The sequence below is a fragment of the Onychostoma macrolepis genome, chromosome 04, assembly GCF_012432095.1.
Source record: "Onychostoma macrolepis isolate SWU-2019 chromosome 04, ASM1243209v1, whole genome shotgun sequence".
In the NCBI taxonomy this organism is placed as follows: domain Eukaryota; kingdom Metazoa; phylum Chordata; class Actinopteri; order Cypriniformes; family Cyprinidae; genus Onychostoma; species Onychostoma macrolepis.
In genome coordinates this window covers 10416916-10433598 of record NC_081158.1, presented here as the reverse complement: position 1 = coordinate 10433598, position 16683 = coordinate 10416916, and the positions used below count along the sequence as shown (strand labels likewise).

Below are 16683 nucleotides of genomic sequence, written 5' to 3'. Positions count from 1 at the left end.
CAGTAAATAGTCATTTACAGTGCAGGGTGGAGAATGTAAGTGAACCCTTGAATTTAATGGGCTAGTTGCATATCTCCGCCATCTTGGATTTCTGGTCTAGCAAGTGTGTGCATAGATACTTCCGGTTCCACCAGCAGAGAACCGGAGAAATCCAAATATTACCATCTACACTGCTATTATTACTAAACTATAAATGTTAACTGAGCCAGTGCATTTGAAACTTACGCATGTTTGGGTCCGGTGAATGAAATAGACCTACACTAAACCCTACTGTTCACCAAATGAAAGTTGAACTCACGGTGTGTACACACAGCTACACAATGTCTTTTTTATGTAAATGTACAAATTACTTATTTCTTGAAAATGTTTGTAGGCCTACATTGATATATATATATATATATATATATATATATATATATATATATATATATATATATATATATATATATATATATATATATAATATTTGTTTTATCTGATAATTAATGCAAAAGAAATCGTAAAAATATGCATGACATATAGACAGATGATGTTTTACGCAACTTTCACAAAACAGATAAATATTAATAAAAACACACAGGGAAATGCAAACACCGATCGTTTAATTAATGCAAACCTACCATAATTACATCGTTAAATTGTAGCTACACTTACAGTTATAAATTATCAAATAAAGTTAATAAAACACACATGCAGAAATCTCTGAGTGTCTCGTTTAACAGTCGCAAACCTTATGATCTTATAAATAGCATTCAGAACAAAATCAGCTCTCCGAAAATGTACAGTATTGCAGATTTGAGTGGTTTGTGTTTGAATGAAGAGATCCCTGTGGACTGATAAACACTGACGATGAACCGCATAATCAACAGAAGAAAGAATGAAGCATTCTCTGCGTATCTTGATGAATTTCCACACAGAGGTATGCAATAATGTAGGGAGGATGTTTTCTCTTTGTCTTTGATATACCACTATCTGCTTTTTAATTTGAAAAACATTAATTATATACCTATCTAGCCAAGTTTCGTATGCAAGTTTCAAGACCGGAAGTACGCACACACTCGCGTCGCTGAAGCTCACCGGCGCCATCTTGCGCACCGAGCCCATTACATCCCTCCTGACAAATCTGTTTCAGTTTATTAATATTTAGTTTAATTCGTGATTAATTATTCAACATATCATGCAAGTAATTTTATTACAATTTTTTAATTAAACAAGCTATTAAAAGTGCAACTAACCATGAAATATTAAATCACTAACATCCTTACAAAATTCAACCACATTTCAAACCACATTTGAAATGACATTTTAAGTCCCTGAAGATTGAACTATAAAGAAAGCTTACATTCTGACACCTTGCTGGAGCATTTACAGCTTTAGTGTGTCGTCTGCTTCTGCCTGCTGGATTCCAGCACTGGACATCAGCACTGCCTCTGTGAAATCAAACCCTGTATTATGAAACATTAGTATAAAAAAGTACTGGTAGTACTGATTATTTTGGATTCACTGATATATTGTACTTCATTGTTTTGGAGTGGTCTCTTTTTCCGCTTTCCAAACACTGTAGGAGGCCACTGCCCACATACCCCCACCAGATGTTCCTCTAAGAGTTTGGACCTCCAACCAGACTTTAATGGTGTGTCTGCAAGATAGAATACATCTTCAAAACGGTTCCATTTAAGATTTTTTGTTAATTAACATAAATATGTTAATTCAGCGTTTCACGGACAGTTCACCAGTAACACACCACTCTCTTCCTAAATGTGTCTTCTTTTAGCTTTTCTTCATCGATGGTGTCACACACATTAAGGCTCATCTCCACTCGCTGACCCGTTCATCACCCAGGGCATGAGCAAACAGTTCATACAGGGCTGCTATTGAGCTCCTCTCCATACTATTTTTTGAGTGACTAGGCTCAGGAGGTGATCTGGGAGAATCAATATTGATTTGTCAAAATAAAAGTATGTAAAACTAAGACTTTCAAATTAAGTTCTGCATGTGTAACCTCTATGTAATCTGTTCATATTCACCATACCCCTCAGCCTTTTCTTAACTTTGTTTTCCACTGTTCATCTTCTGAACACAAATGAAGATATTTTTAATATCATCACAACTGTTTTTTTTTTTGTTTTTTTTGTCCATTTAATCCTCAGGTTTTATACCAGTCATTTTGACCAGGAGAGGATTTTCTGGACTGGCTCAGTATGATGGACTGATTGAGTGTCCGGAACAGCTGTGATAATGGCCCATCTGTCATCCAGTTTATGATGCTCTATAGCAGTGCTTCTCAAACTTTTTATACCAAGTACCACCTCAGAAAATATTTGGCTTTATAGTACCACCATTATGACCAACATTAAAATGCAGTAGCAATTTTATTCCTAATAAGATTATTTATTATTGTCAGCCTCTTAAAACACTGTAAATACACAGTTTGAACATTAACACTGCACTGTGCTTACTTCCAGGTAAATAAAAAACTTAATTATTAAATTAAAATATATTGTATCGAAAAGTGAAATAAAAACTGTACTGTACTTAAATGTTAAAGGGGTCTTCGGACGCCCATTTTACACAAGTTGATATGATTCTTTAGGGTTGTAATGAAAAGTCTATAACATACTTTGGTTAAAATTTCTCCTTCTTTACCCTGTCAAAATCAGCTCTGTTTTCAGCATGCTGATCTAGTCCATGTTGCTTTAAATGCTAGTGAGCTCTGCTGACTCCACCTCTCTTTTTCCGTGGAGTGACGAGCAGACTATAGATATGTGTAGAAGCCATCTCGCATTCACCATAATAATCAATGAATATTCAAAGATATACAAGCGTATAACTTGCTGTTGTAGACGGACACAGTCAATACGCCCAAAGATTCGCAGACCGTTCCAAAAATGGCGGATGGCTTACGTATCGTGGCCCATAGAAACAGTCGATAATCTAGATATATATACTGTATCTATGGAGCATACTAAACTTCAGCCGCGAAACTGGCTAACTAGCACATTATTAGGAAAGGTGATTTGCAACGATTCATAAAAACTGTTATACTCACTTCTTCTGTAGAAAAATCTGGATCACGAATGATTCGGGCGAACATAGACACAATTATGTAGATCGGGGATTGGTGCATTCACTTAAGTAACATTAATCCTCTGTGTCTTCAGTGGCTCAGATGTCGGGAGTAAATGACGACTGCTATATTCATTATTACATCCAACAACTAAACACTTCAATCGCTTAATTGGAGACATCTTGTCTTCCCCTGCATGGAGCAGACAGCTCTCAGCTCACTCAGGGCGGGTCTAAGGTAAGACGGCCTTGTCAATCAACTATCGTGGGAGGGGCCTGTACAGAACTACGTCATTCTGACGAATCTCTTATATTTACCTCAGAAACGCGCTGAGAGGAAAAAGAGTTGTATTTACCCCCAGAAGACGCGCTAAGAGGAAAAAGCTTTGTTTACCTCACAAACAGAATGCGAGCGCGGCACTTGGGTAAAGTTGATTTGATATTCGCACATTCACAACATTCCCGCGTTCAATAACTTTCTAATTATATGTGCAAAAAATGTTTCTTTTGCAAATTCTAATCAGCGACATCATTGTCAACCTACTACCTTTTTTTCACAATCGAACAAAATGGCCAAGTATTGTTTTAATGGCATATTTACTGTCCGCCGAATGTCCAATGTAGAGCGGTAAGCAAGATAGGGACCGTCTAAAAAGTTATATATTTTTTAATTGTGTGCAAAGAGACAATTACTTGTATCACAAATATCACTCACAGTATGCCTTCTAATGCTCCTTTAGCAATAAAAAAAAAAAAAAAAAAACTGCAATATAATTATGCCGTTTGAAGAGACGTTTAGGAAATGACAAATAATGAACTTGTACATGAAGTGTAATTTTGTAACAATACATACAACTGGGAAATCATGTGTAATCTCCTGAACATAGTTAATGTCTAATTTAAATTTATAATGCTTTTTATTTATTTCTTTGCCTCAAAATGAGCAAGAACTGTGTTGGTGTTAACGATGACATATATGATTTATTTCTATAGGTTTTGAAAGCATGGGTCGACTGCTCCAAAGCAAGTTGGAACATCTTGTCTGAACCCTACAGAACATACTGCAGCCCATGTCTTGCTGTTTTATTCACCTCTGTTTTTTGTTTTTTTTTCCTGGTTTTAAGTGTGCTAAACACTTAACATTGTAACAGTGTTCTCCAAGTGTTGAGTTGAGATGAATTGCTAAAATAACTTTTATGTTTTCCTGTTGTATGAAATCTTTATTTAACATTACACTCTGACAATATCACAATTCATGTGCATTGATTGATGTTTACAGTCCTGCAGAAATATCACTGTCCATGGCACTGAATCCATCAGATTCTTGACAAGAACTGAGAAAGCATGGTATTTTGGGTCAACACTTCATAAAGTAATGGCTAAACTTTCTTTAAGATGTTTTATAAATAAATTGTGCCTCACTCACATATTCTACAATTGTTTTCTTTACATGTGTAATTTCTACCAACATTGTATTCAAAGTTTTTCTTCATTGAGACACCTTCCAGTTGAATAACTTTTGAAAAGAGGCTCACACTTTTCCAAAACACATTTCTAAGTATTTAGTTGAAATTGTACAACATAGCAGAACTCTTTAAAGGACAAGTATTTGCTCTAAATGACACTTTTCCCACATCGCTCTGTTCGATGGGTGCGTACATTGAGACACATTCCAGTTTGATAACTTTGGAAAAGAGGCTCACACTTTTCCAAAACACATTTCTAAATAATTAGCTGAAATTGTACAACATAGCAGAACTCTTTAAAGGACAAAAATCGCTCTAAATGATACTTTTCCCACATCTCTGTTCGATGGGTGCGTACATTGAGACACCTTCACTTTAAAAATACTTGATATATATATATATATATATATATATATATATATATATATGTGTGTGTGTGTGTATGTGTGTGTGTATATATGTGTGTGTGTATATATGTGTGTATGTGTATATGTATGTATGTGTGTATATGTATGTATATGTATGTATGTGTGTATATGTATGTATGTGTGTATATGAATGTGTGTGTGTGTATGTATGTATGTATGTGTGTGTATGTGTTTATGTGTGTGTGTATATGTATGTATGTATGTGTGTATATAAAATAGGCAATCTTGTATTGTCGAACCTTACACAATATTATACTAAGCATAAAACCTGAAACAAACTTGGATGTTGTTTTAATTTTAAAAGAGAAACTAGGCTATACTTGTATTTCATGGCGCTGTCCATGGTCCTGATGCTATCTGCACCTTAAACTTTCAATAATTTTCTTTGCCCAAGTTAACCCAATTCACTTTATTATTAAGCACACTCCAAAGGACACAGTACACCATGGGGACTGGCTTATTTATTGCATTTAGTTGTCTGTGAAAAGCAGCTATATAAAGCTAAAAAAGTCCTATATAGTGGAACAAACAACTCCAAAACATGTTCAAGGTGCACTGTTGCTGAAGTCTACATGCATTGAGCTGTATGTAGTAAGTTTCCCTGGCCACATAAAATACTATCTAAATAGTAAAGACAAATGACATACAAACTGTATATTCTATATACAGACTTATACATCTTTTTACTACACCACAAAATTTGTGTCTGATTGGTACACAAATCAGCTAACCCCCCCAGCTAAAGTCAGAGCTGGGACAAGCATGACATGACAATAAGGTGATATAGATAAGATTAGTTCAAAATGCAGCTCAAATGTGACTGTGGTTTGTCATCCTTTGACTAAAATAAGCAGACCTTGTAATCTTCAAATATCAATTAGCAACAAATAACAGCTCTTAAAATAGACCGCTTAGTACATCCTTGCATATAAAAAATAGCACATTACATTTACAACATCCTGTTCAGACATCACTTTAGCATAGGAAAATATACTTTTTATATGTGAAATGAACAATATAAATAATATCGATGAATAATCCTTGAGTAACTAAGTATATGAATAATGTAAAACAGTAATATGAATACAATGCAAAAAAGAAGTGCATAAAGAAAAAAATTACTTGTAATGATTCTACTGTACTGGCTAAACTAATAAGAAATATGTTGTATTAATGAATATGAAAAAGAACAAAATATAAGCACATTGGAAATTTGCATACACCAATACACGAATATCAAACATAAACTAAACACTACAAAACTAATTCCATAACATCTCAAATAGGCAAGACATATTCTTACTGTTTTAACACACTTTCAGCATAAGCTCCAAACTGCATAGCTTACCAACACAAATCACATATCCATGCTTGTTCTTCTGGTGGCACATTAATGTTGAGGCACCGAACATGAAACCACCTCGGGCATGATTCACAATAGCCGCTTTCGCACCGCTTTAGTTCCAGAACTAAAAGTACGTACTAAAGTACTGGGACGATTTTGCGCGAACTATTTCCCAGTACTAATTAAAGGGTTGCATTCGCAACGACAGTGGGTACTAAGAAGTGACGTAAGCCGGTCGACAGCGACGTCATTTGTGTGCGGCGTTCAACAACGAAAACAAAGAAAAACAACGTTAACAACAGGAGGATGGAGGACGCTGTGATCGGAGCTGTGTTTTTGTTGTGTCTTGCGGGGTTCACAATAATGGACATGGAATGTCGACGTAACTTATACGTCAAGCGACTGAAAGATTGGAAAGGAGTTCAAAATGTTCAAAAGTGCCTGCACTTCAGCGTCCGTCCATCTATCGCTGTTCTCCATTCTTGCGAAATATAAGTTGATGCGATGTTTACACAGTATGTGTTTACACAGCGTTTTAAATCATGGCGGGTGAGGGCGTTTTCGTACGCGTTTAGTCAATCAGCGTACACTTACGTCACGATAGTTCCTATGGAACTGTTTTAGACCCTACTCTGAAGTAGGAGCTAAATAGTTCCTCCAAACGGAGTTCCGGGAACTAAAACAGTTCCTAGATCCCGCGGTGCGAACACGCCAAAAAGTGGGTAGTTCCACAATTAGTTCGGGTACTATGAAAAGGTTCCTGCGGTGCGAAAGGGCCTATTGAATCTGGAAGGGAAATAGGACATGTTGTTAGATATATATATATAGACATAGTAGAAATTGGTAAAATTACTTTTCAAAACATTTGTTTTCACTTTACACAAGTAGTAAACAGCCAGAAATGGCAAAGTGAATACCCAGGTGCTTTGCTCCTCTGTTTGGTCTTTTTCTGATTTTCCACACACACAGCAGTATTCCTGTCTTGACACTGCAATTATTATAATGTAGATAGGATTATCTTTAATCTCTCTGTGTATAACATGGAACTAAACTGTTTGTTCAAAGTGCTTTATACCTGATGCCATCAAAATCTCTTTGGCTACACTTTTCCTGTAGTGGCTCATCATCTCCGTGCTGGGTGTTATATTAATGATGTTAGGAATTTTGGGGAACTCTTCCACCACCTGTTTGGCCATCTAGAAGGATAGTAGTGAGAAGTAACAGACACAGTGTCATATGGCAAAACGTCAGGACAGTGCTTATGTCACTTTCCTCCTCCATTTACCAGCATCACAAAGACACCACAGCTGGAACTATCCTCCTGAAATGGATGTGTGATTGTGCCAGGTGTCCAGTTCTTATTCGCCCAGTCTGTCTCTTTATCTGTATGAGGTCTCATTTTGAAAAAATGTCTGTATTTGGAGAAATGCAGGGTGTGTTTTTATGGTAGTCTTAAGTAACACCAACTATGCTAATTTACCATTATTATTGTTTTTGAGGTAAACATGCTACATTCAGTTATAAACAAACACTGTCATACCGAAACTTGTTGCATATCTCTTTGGCTTTTTCCTTTTCATTTGTACCCATTTGAGAGTCAAGTATGAAAATGGTGTCACATTTAGCATGAAGATACTAAATTGGAGACAAATAAACAAGGAAGTTCTAACTACTAAGTCAATTCTCACAAATATCAGTGAAATATCAAACATTTCTATATGGGCTTATCCATGTTTACATTATATGTGCTAGCTTAACATTTCTATTTGCAGACTTTTTACTTGCCACAAAACTCCAGTGGTTGTTGTTGATATTTACGAAAGTGATGAGCCCATCATATTCCTCAAAGATGACCTGTTTATCACAAATGTCAATGATCATGTCTGAGTACTGTCCATAACAAAATGAAGAAATGTAATTGTCTCTCACTTTTTTCAATTTCGTCTTTAAGATCCACTCCCTTGTTTCATTTAAAATGACACCTGTGGTGAAATAGTCTAGCAGGTACAGATTTGCACCCTTCATTTGAAGCAGAGCTCTGATATACCAGGCAATAATCTAAAAAATATGATACAGCATTTCAATTGGAATCAAATTACTTATCATACTGTAAAATAGAAATATAAATGTAAAATAATGCAATTGCATTTTAGTTTTCATATGTGTACCTCTCCATTTAACCACTCATGTGGCCTCAGTGATTGTAATTCCCTGTGATGTAACAGGGACTCATTCTTCTGCCTAGGAGACCTCAAAACTGCTACAATCAGCTCTGTAGGTGGCTTCTTCCATAGCATGTCGACCTATAATGACATGAAATTCATACAGTAAATAATAGCGTGCCTTAAATTAAGCAAGACATATTTTGGGGTTTTGTACTAATGACTTCATTACCTCTTCATCTACAGGGAGTACCTTTGCAGGAAGCTGACTTGTGTGACAACTTTAACTTTTCTTGCTCTGTGTCACATCCAGCCTTCTTTTTTTGGGAACAGGTATTTTTTGTGGAACAGAATAGAATTTAGATTTGGTGGATGGAAAACGTTCTTGGTTTGTCTTCATCCAAGTTTCTTTCGACTGATCGAGGTTCACAGGTGTCTCAGGTGGCTCAGGTTGAAGTAAAGGCTTTTGAGGAAGGTTTGTCTTCATCCAAGTTTCTTGAGACAGATCGAGGTTCACAGGTGTCTCAGGTGGCTCAGGTTGGAGCAACAGCTTTTGTGGAAGCTTATGCTGAATGATATTCTCTGTATATCTTCCTTGCAGAGACTGATGCATTTTTCTAATGAAGGTTCCTGTTTTTTTCCCCCCCCCTTTCTCCATTATGGAATGTTTCACAATTCCAAACCATTTTTCTACGTGACAATTGGTATCTCTTGTTTTTGGTTGTTTCTTTGTTGTCACCAAGTCCTGTTCATGAGATTCATACCTACTCAGGTCTCCCAACAGCAAGCCACTCCAAAGAGGAAAAATGGCAAGGTAGGTATCAAAGAGGACAGTGATGATGCCTGGACAATAGTATGGGTTGTCCTCTTTTGCCAACCATGTCTCTTCACCTGCCACTTGTTCCTTCACCTCTTGCATGGCCTGCTGAAAATAAGCAGTGAATGGTGATCTGCCAGTGAAAGTCGCTGCATGTCTTCTTGTCTTCACTTTCACACTTTTCCCAGTCTTTAGATTGGGTAGTTTCTTCCAATGTATCCTCTTTAGATCTTGAGATTACACTCTCCAAAACACACAGACTTTCTTTGACAAGCTTTGTATTTTGTGGGGTTGTGAGCAGGGCACATAATGCACGGAACACGATTGTTGATTCAGTCATGTTGCTGGCATTTTGGAGTCTGGCGAAAGCAAACGTGGCAAAGTCTCTCAGTCCTTTGTCATCTGTTTGCCGACAGATCGCTTGTCTGACAGCTTTCAAAATGTGCAGAGCAAATGTGCAGGACAGTGTATGACTTCATTTCCACCCATGATTTTTGCCCTATGCACAATTTATATGCTCTGTTGAGGTAAGAGCTGATGTGCTCTTTGTTGAAAGCCAGCATCACACTTTGTATTAACGCCCAGCTGTAATCAGTTTCGACCTGGTGAATTTGTATTTGTGTGTATTTTGACAAATGCAATGTAAATTGCATGAGCCAAAATGTGAGTGGTGGTATTGTGTGATCATTGGAGAGCATTTCACAAAAAGGAAGAGGTGGTGCATCTCGATCCTTTCCTGGAAGCACGATTGCATAGTACAACACACGCTTCGGCTGGTCTGGTATTCAACTGGTCTGGAGACAACTCCTCCAGTGGCATCAAGATAGAGGGACACAGGAGACCTACTTCGCAAATGATGCACAAGAATGCTGAGGCCACACTCTGTGTACAAATGAACAATGAACAGATTCATACTGAAAAGCTGTATGTAGCCAGGTATTCTGAAGTATTTTGGCCCACATTCCTTGAGTAGTCCCTGCAGTAGGTAGATTTCCATGAAGATGTCAGAGTGAATGGATTGCTTTTTCCTCATTTCTGCACCTATTACTTTCAACACTTTTTTACTGAGACATTCAGTCATGTTCCCAGCAAGGAGTTGCTCTTTTGGTGTGGATTGAAGTGTGCTGTAATAATGCTGACTGGGTCCATGCGTTAGGGCCTTTGCTATTTTTCCTCTTTTTTGGTTGGTTGCTGGCCTAGCCTTTGTCTCTGAAAGTTTGTGTTGTATGTCTCCAGTTTGTTGGACTACAATTTGCACATCTTGGTCCGATGCAACAGGCTTATTTTGCATTGTGAAAGAGTATTCGGCTGGGCAAGAGGGGAATGTGCAGTCTGCTTTCATTGATAAATATGCTGTGTGTTTTTTCCTGCTCCAGGGAGCCTTGAAATGTTGATATTTAAATGAGAGAGTACAAGATGGAATTTTCTCTTTAAAGGTGTTGTATACATGGTCTGTCCAAGGTCCTTTTAATTTGGAGGATCCTTTTTTTGGCCTGATCCTATCCCACAATTTTCTTGCCATAGAGATAAAAAAAGGTTTCTTCACCTGTGGACATTCTCTCAAAACATCTACACCAGGCTCTCCCTCCTGTATTTTCATAGTCTCAGGTGTACTCTGAGTCTGTGTGTGGATCTTGGTAAATAGGTTGAGAGTGGAAGTGTGTCCATCTTTCAGAAATGTCAGGTTGTGGAGTGGGTAGAAAAAGGGGTGTAAAGACAGAGGAAAAAGAGAGGAACAGGTAGAATGAGATGAGCAGAGAGGAGGATGTAAGAAAAGAGGAGATGAGACGGAGAGGGACAAGAGATGAGTACAGAGGAGGCCATTGATATAGTGGAAAGGGCATGACAGCAAACTGTACAAAGGCATGGATATAAAAGAAGTAGACAGAAGAGTGGAAGGAGAGGTAGAAGGTACAGATGAATTTCAAATTAAATTACAGTTACCCTAATAGACTATGTAATAAACCATGGCCTCTCCTTTACAGAAGCTGGTAAACAGCAAGAAAAATAAGGAATTGAAAAAAAACAAAAAAACAATAGACACCATCACAAAATTTGTATTGCTTTTACTGGTTATATTGGGACTTGTATTGGTTTTAGTGGAAACTGTAATGGACCCTGTTGGTCTCTACTGGTAGTTGGTCACCTTCTATTGGTGGCTGGCTTGTTAAAACTAATAAATCCTAATGGAATATGTCCCAAAACACACTACAGAAAACCATTTTTTATTTTGTAAGCACGTTTTAATGGTTAAAAGCTGACGGTTTGTAATTTTTGTAATGGTATTTGTGATTCATCTGTGATGGTATTAGGATTTTCTGTGATGGTTCTATGTTTTTCAGCAGGGTTGCCTCATTGTTTTTATATAATGCATTTTAAGTCATTTTAAAGGCTGTTGTTTGTTGGGTTAGTTAGGTTTGTTTTTATAACCACAAAAGAATATTATCTCTTTGTGTATTATTATTTGAGGTAACAAAACCATGGCTAATTTGCGGTTACCATGGCTACAAGAACCAATTTTTTTTTTGTTGCTTATTTCGAGGCACGGTTTTGGGACATAATAAAATGCTTAATGTGGCTGAACTGCTCCATTGTGAACATACGAGCTGTAACCACTGCAAGCTGTAAAGTAAACAGGAAGAGTTTGTCCGAACTCAAATGGTTTTGCGAGAGAACGCCAAACATTAGAAAAATAACGTTTTTTCAAAGCAGCACCATTTGACACCCCAGCCAACAAGAATTTTCAGACTGCGCAGCACACACAAAATCCTTTACATGTTTTGGTTGGGACACAGGCCAGATTACAAGAACTGAATGTTGTTGACAGTGCAAAATCATTGAGTGACGTGTGATTCCTTAAAGTTTGGCATGTTATTGTGAGGTTTTAAAACGTAGACCAAAAATCACAGGTGGCTAAGCATGTCACATTATAAGATTCAGCATTGTTCCCAACTTTGCAAAATCAGGCCCGATCCTTCCAATTTTGTCGTCTATGGCTATGGCTGAAATGGTGTGGTCTGTTCATTTTGTTTTCGTGGCATTCTACAGTGGAGAGCTAGTTGATGATGAGGAGATATTAGCTAAATAATAAGAAGGGCAATATGTTCATAAAATGCTTGGAATTGCAGACAGAAATTGTAATATTTGTTATGTTTGTGTGTGTGTGTGTGTGTGTGTGTTTGTTTTTGTAAGGTAATATACGTATAAATTACTTTCTATATGGTTTTTACATCTAGGTCAACAGCTTTCTCTCCAGGGCAGCTCTTGTCACAAAATACATGACGAAAGCAGGTTGGTATGACACATTACACTTAAACCATGTACTGTGATGAGTCAGCTCTGATTGCTGTGGACAGAGACTTCTAAGATGCCATTTCCCTGTTCCCTCCTCAGTAAAGTCACTGTTGTGTCTAGTCATGTCTAAATGATTTTTCAATTGCAATGGTATTTTCCTTTTCCTATTGCACATGTGGATTTATTTTTTTTTGCAAAGGGAGAGAGAATATGCTGACTCAACAGGCCATGGGGTGGAACAGAAAAAAGACAGAGAACCTCCACAAAGTCTTGGTCCACAGATATATCAAAGTAAGGGCATTTTGCAATGGTCTTCTTGTCTGACACAATGACAAATAGCAGACTTGGAGCCCGGGCATCCGCAATAAGCTCATTCATCCGTTAATTTATATACATTAATAATTTAATAATAATTTCTTGATCTGATGAAGGTTTTGGCTGAAAGCTTGCATTTTTTTGTGTGTGATTTAAAGATCTCTGAGAGGGCAAAGCTGGAAGCTGCCAGCTTCAGTGAATTCCAGCAAAAGAATAATCTCACTGAACAAACAGTACAGCAGTGGGTATGTGATGTTCAGCAATGGGCAGTCACAGGTAAAATAATACACATCACTTGGTCTTTTCACAAACTGTTAATTACTTTGTTCAAATATGTACTACATAAGGTGATCACTTGACTGTCTTACGTATTTAGCGCTAGTCTCCACACCAGGGAGCACAGAGGACCTCAGAGCTGAGATAGAGAGCATCACGGTTAGCTTGCTCCGCAAGAAGCAAGACCTCTATCGTCAACATGGTTGGTTGACAGATTTTCAAATGCTACATTACCAAAACAAACAAACAAAAACACTGTTTTCATCACTGTTTTCTTGTTTCACTTTGCAGATAGCAACCAGACAAGGCAAAGGAAGAGAAAGAAAATAAGAGATTTAAAGAAAAAACTAAGAGAAAAGATCTTGCAGTACAATTCAACTGAAGAGGATAAGATTGATGAAGAGTTGGCCTGCAGTTTGACGGAAGACTACATCCTGCCTTGGGAGAGACTTGAAGATGGTATGGTAGCCTGCCTATGGTGTAACAATGGAAAGAAATTCAGTGTGTGTGTGTATGTGTTTGGGTTTGTAACATAATTATGAATACAAAATAACTTTTTCATGTTTCCATCACTTTCCTCTACTTAAAGGACACTCCTTCAGGATAAAACGGTCAGTTTTTGACAAAATTATGCTACTTAAACGCCTTGAGGAGGAGCAGAGCATCCTGGTCAAAGAGATGTCCCAGCACATCAAGTCTCTCCAGAAAGAGATAAAAGGAGTGGAGAAGCGCAAAAAGAACATCAGAATGGGCAGTATGTCAAAATTCTGAACATTTATTTCCTCAGTAAAGTATGTTTTCCATGCAACAAACATAAAAAAACAAGACAATTAGTAACATCTTTCTGTTATATGTGGCTCTACATACTATGATTTTGGAATTTAATATTTGTAATTGTTACATTTGGGGAAAAAAATTAACCCTCCTGCTATGTGATGTATAATAATTTCCGTTTTAATACAGATTTTGGTGACATGACGGAGGACGCTGCAGAGGGTTGGAAAAGTGTCCTCATTCGGCGGTCTTCTGCACTGGAACGGCTGTGTCAAGAAGCCGTAAACACATATCGTGCTATAGTTGATGATCTCCAGATACAGGACTCAGAATGCAGGACAGACACTGATGACGACGAATATGACCTCAGTAGTCCGGAGTCAGAGGAAGAAGATTAGGAAGGAGACCCCTCCGTTTTGTTTTGTTTTTAAATTCTCATCATCATCATTGTCCCTGCCGAGAGTTGTACAGACTGCACAGAACATCATAAATCAACAGTTTCCTGCCCTGGATGACATCTTCACCTCCCATTGCCTGCAAAAGACACACAACATCCTCGAGGATCCATCCCATACTGCCCACCAATTGTTCACTGACCCGTCCAACCAAGCATATCACCTCTTCATTCTTCACACATCAGACAAAAGATACAGAAGCATCACTAGCAAAACATTATAATTCAGAGATACCTACCCCCAGGCTATCAGACATGTAAATACAACTGAAACGATGGTATTTCAGTTTATCAACATTAGATGTTGTTACATGTGAAATTATTTTGCTCTGCAACTTAATGTACTAAAATCATGAATGTATACACAATGCCAGTGCAATATCTACTAAACAGATTGGCCCTCTGCACTATGGACTGTTTTTTTTTCTGCATTCTGAACTGTTCCTCTTCAACTCCAGCACTTAGGACAGTACAGGGCTCATGTACTCTGATACTCTGTTACGTATAGGTATGCTCTGTTGCATTTTCTTGTGTTGTATGTTGTTGAATGTGTGGATGTGAGCACACCAAGACAGATTCCTATCAGCTTATGAAACGGCTACAATAAACTTGAACGTAAATTTGCAAATGTTGTAAATTATCTGAGATTTCAATTAAAGTACATAAACTGCACAATTGCCCAGTTGTCTTCATTGGAAATCTACATTTTACAGTATATTGTCACATACAAAAACTGTTCAGGATTCTGAAGTGGAACTGGTGAAAATCTCAACATAAATCAAATCATTGTCCAGGGGACCTGATGTCACTTGGCAGTGATTAACTAGCCTGTGAAAACCAGGCTAGTATTTAACTTCCTATAAACAAAATGTTAAGTGTGCTGATAAGTTCAAAGTTGGAAACAGGATAGCAAGGTCTTAGCCGGTGACTGAAAGTATAATGAAGCTACATGCCAGATGTCTTTTCACAGCCTCATATATCCCTTATCCCTGTGCATTGCTCAGTTTCTATACCAATTGACTAACTCATCTTTGAGTAGGCCTACCTGCCAGACACCATCCTGTTTTCAGAAAATGGACGGTATCTGCAAAAGCTATCAAATCATCAGACACTATGATAAGCTCCAACTCCAAGCTGATTCTGATTTAACTTGATTTGAATACAATCATGGGTACAATCATCAATTCTTTATTCACTTGATGGGCCTGCATTCCATTCCATCCAGTGATGATACAAACCATTGTATCATCACCGATGGATCCCTATCAGTTTGCTCACCAGGCTGTGGAAGATGCCATAAGCCTGGCTGTTCACTTTACTCTGCTACATTTGGAGTCAAGTAACACCTATGCATGCATGTTCAATGACTTTTGCTTAGCTTATACCATGATAGATCATCTCAATGTTCTCCACCCTGCAAGTCATGAACATCAATATAGCTCTGTGTCACTTGATACTGAACTTCTAGAGGAAGAGAAACAACCCTTCAAACCACCTGCAGCTCAACATCACTAAGACTAAAGAGATGGTGGTGGATTTCAGGCGGTCTAGCCCCCCTCTGCTACCAGTCTCCATTGAGGGGGTAAATGTGGAGGTGGGTTCAAACAAAAGGTGATATTTTTTAAGTTGTGTGTCAGATCCAGATGTAAAGCCGGCATGTAAATCTCTTTAAACTGTACAGTTTCTGCACTCGTTTGACTAGTGACGCAAGCATCAGTGTCTTGAACTTGATGCCAGCCGCAACTGGTAGCCAGAGCAGGGAAATAAAGAGAGGTGTGACATGGGCTCTTTTGGACTCGTTGAAGGCCAGTCGTGCCGCTGAATTCTGAATCATTTGTAGAGGTTTGATTGTGTTTGATGGAAGTCTAGCCAGAAGAGCATTGCAGTAGTCCAGCCTAGAAATGACAAGGGCCTGGGCAAGAAGTTGTGCAGCATGCTCTGTCTGATGTTGTTTCACCTGTAAACGAGAATTTGATCATCACATGAGAATTCACACTAAAGAGCCGCCTCACCAGAAAATTGACACAAATTAAAAGACTCACATCTGTTCTGTTTGTAGCAGGATATTTCAACAGGTTTTAAAAGCATGGAAAATTGTGTACTGTGTAGGGACGGATATTGTTAAGGTTTTAAAGGCATTACTGTTCTTACTGTTACTGCTGATCTATTTGGTATTTTTATCTATTTGGTATTTGGTTTTTGTTATTTGGCTCAATTCTCAGGATGTGAATGTTTTCTCTCAAAGCTATAAAACTATGTAATATGTTCAAGCTCTCTGAGTTTCTT

The 16683-nt window shown here is 37.8% G+C and overlaps 2 protein-coding genes across 2 annotated transcripts; one reads left to right on the top strand and one right to left on the bottom strand.

Moving 5' to 3' along the window:
- Positions 1-5624: 5624 nt before the first annotated feature.
- On the bottom strand, positions 5625-7919 carry wu:fc27b11 (uncharacterized). The gene is made up of 5 exons (XM_058772990.1): positions 7846-7919; positions 7591-7717; positions 7381-7501; positions 7223-7293; positions 5625-7091 (listed from the first exon to the last, which is right to left on the bottom strand). Exons 1-5 carry the CDS (start codon positions 7893-7895, stop codon positions 7083-7085), a joined length of 378 nt encoding a protein of 125 aa, XP_058628973.1. The 5' UTR covers positions 7896-7919; the 3' UTR covers positions 5625-7082.
- Positions 7920-10904: 2985 nt separating this feature from the next.
- Positions 10905-14991, top strand: LOC131538801 (uncharacterized). The gene is made up of 8 exons (XM_058772937.1): positions 10905-12299; positions 12521-12575; positions 12778-12869; positions 13052-13169; positions 13270-13371; positions 13461-13628; positions 13759-13923; positions 14133-14991. The coding sequence occupies exons 2-8, from the start codon at positions 12563-12565 to the stop codon at positions 14339-14341; spliced, it is 867 nt and encodes a 288-aa protein (XP_058628920.1). The 5' UTR covers positions 10905-12299; positions 12521-12562; the 3' UTR covers positions 14342-14991.
- The last annotated feature ends 1692 nt before the right edge of the window (positions 14992-16683 follow it).

What these genes read in the sequence shown, in the direction of transcription:
- wu:fc27b11 (XM_058772990.1), bottom strand. Translation starts at nt 7,895, where the DNA reads ATGGGTACAAATGAAAAGGAAAAAGCCAAAGAGATATGCAACAAGTTT. An exon ending in GTGGTGTCTTTGTGATGCTG is followed by an intron (nt 7,502 to 7,590) that starts GTAAATGGAGGA and finishes CTATCCTTCTAG; the next exon opens with ATGGCCAAACAGGTGGTGGA. An exon ending in AGAGATTTTGATGGCATCAG is followed by an intron (nt 7,294 to 7,380) that starts GTATAAAGCACT and finishes TAATAATTGCAG; the next exon opens with TGTCAAGACAGGAATACTGC.
- LOC131538801 (XM_058772937.1), top strand. An exon ending in TCAGCAATGGGCAGTCACAG is followed by an intron (nt 13,170 to 13,269) that starts GTAAAATAATAC and finishes TTACGTATTTAG; the next exon opens with CGCTAGTCTCCACACCAGGG. An exon ending in AGACCTCTATCGTCAACATG is followed by an intron (nt 13,372 to 13,460) that starts GTTGGTTGACAG and finishes TTCACTTTGCAG; the next exon opens with ATAGCAACCAGACAAGGCAA.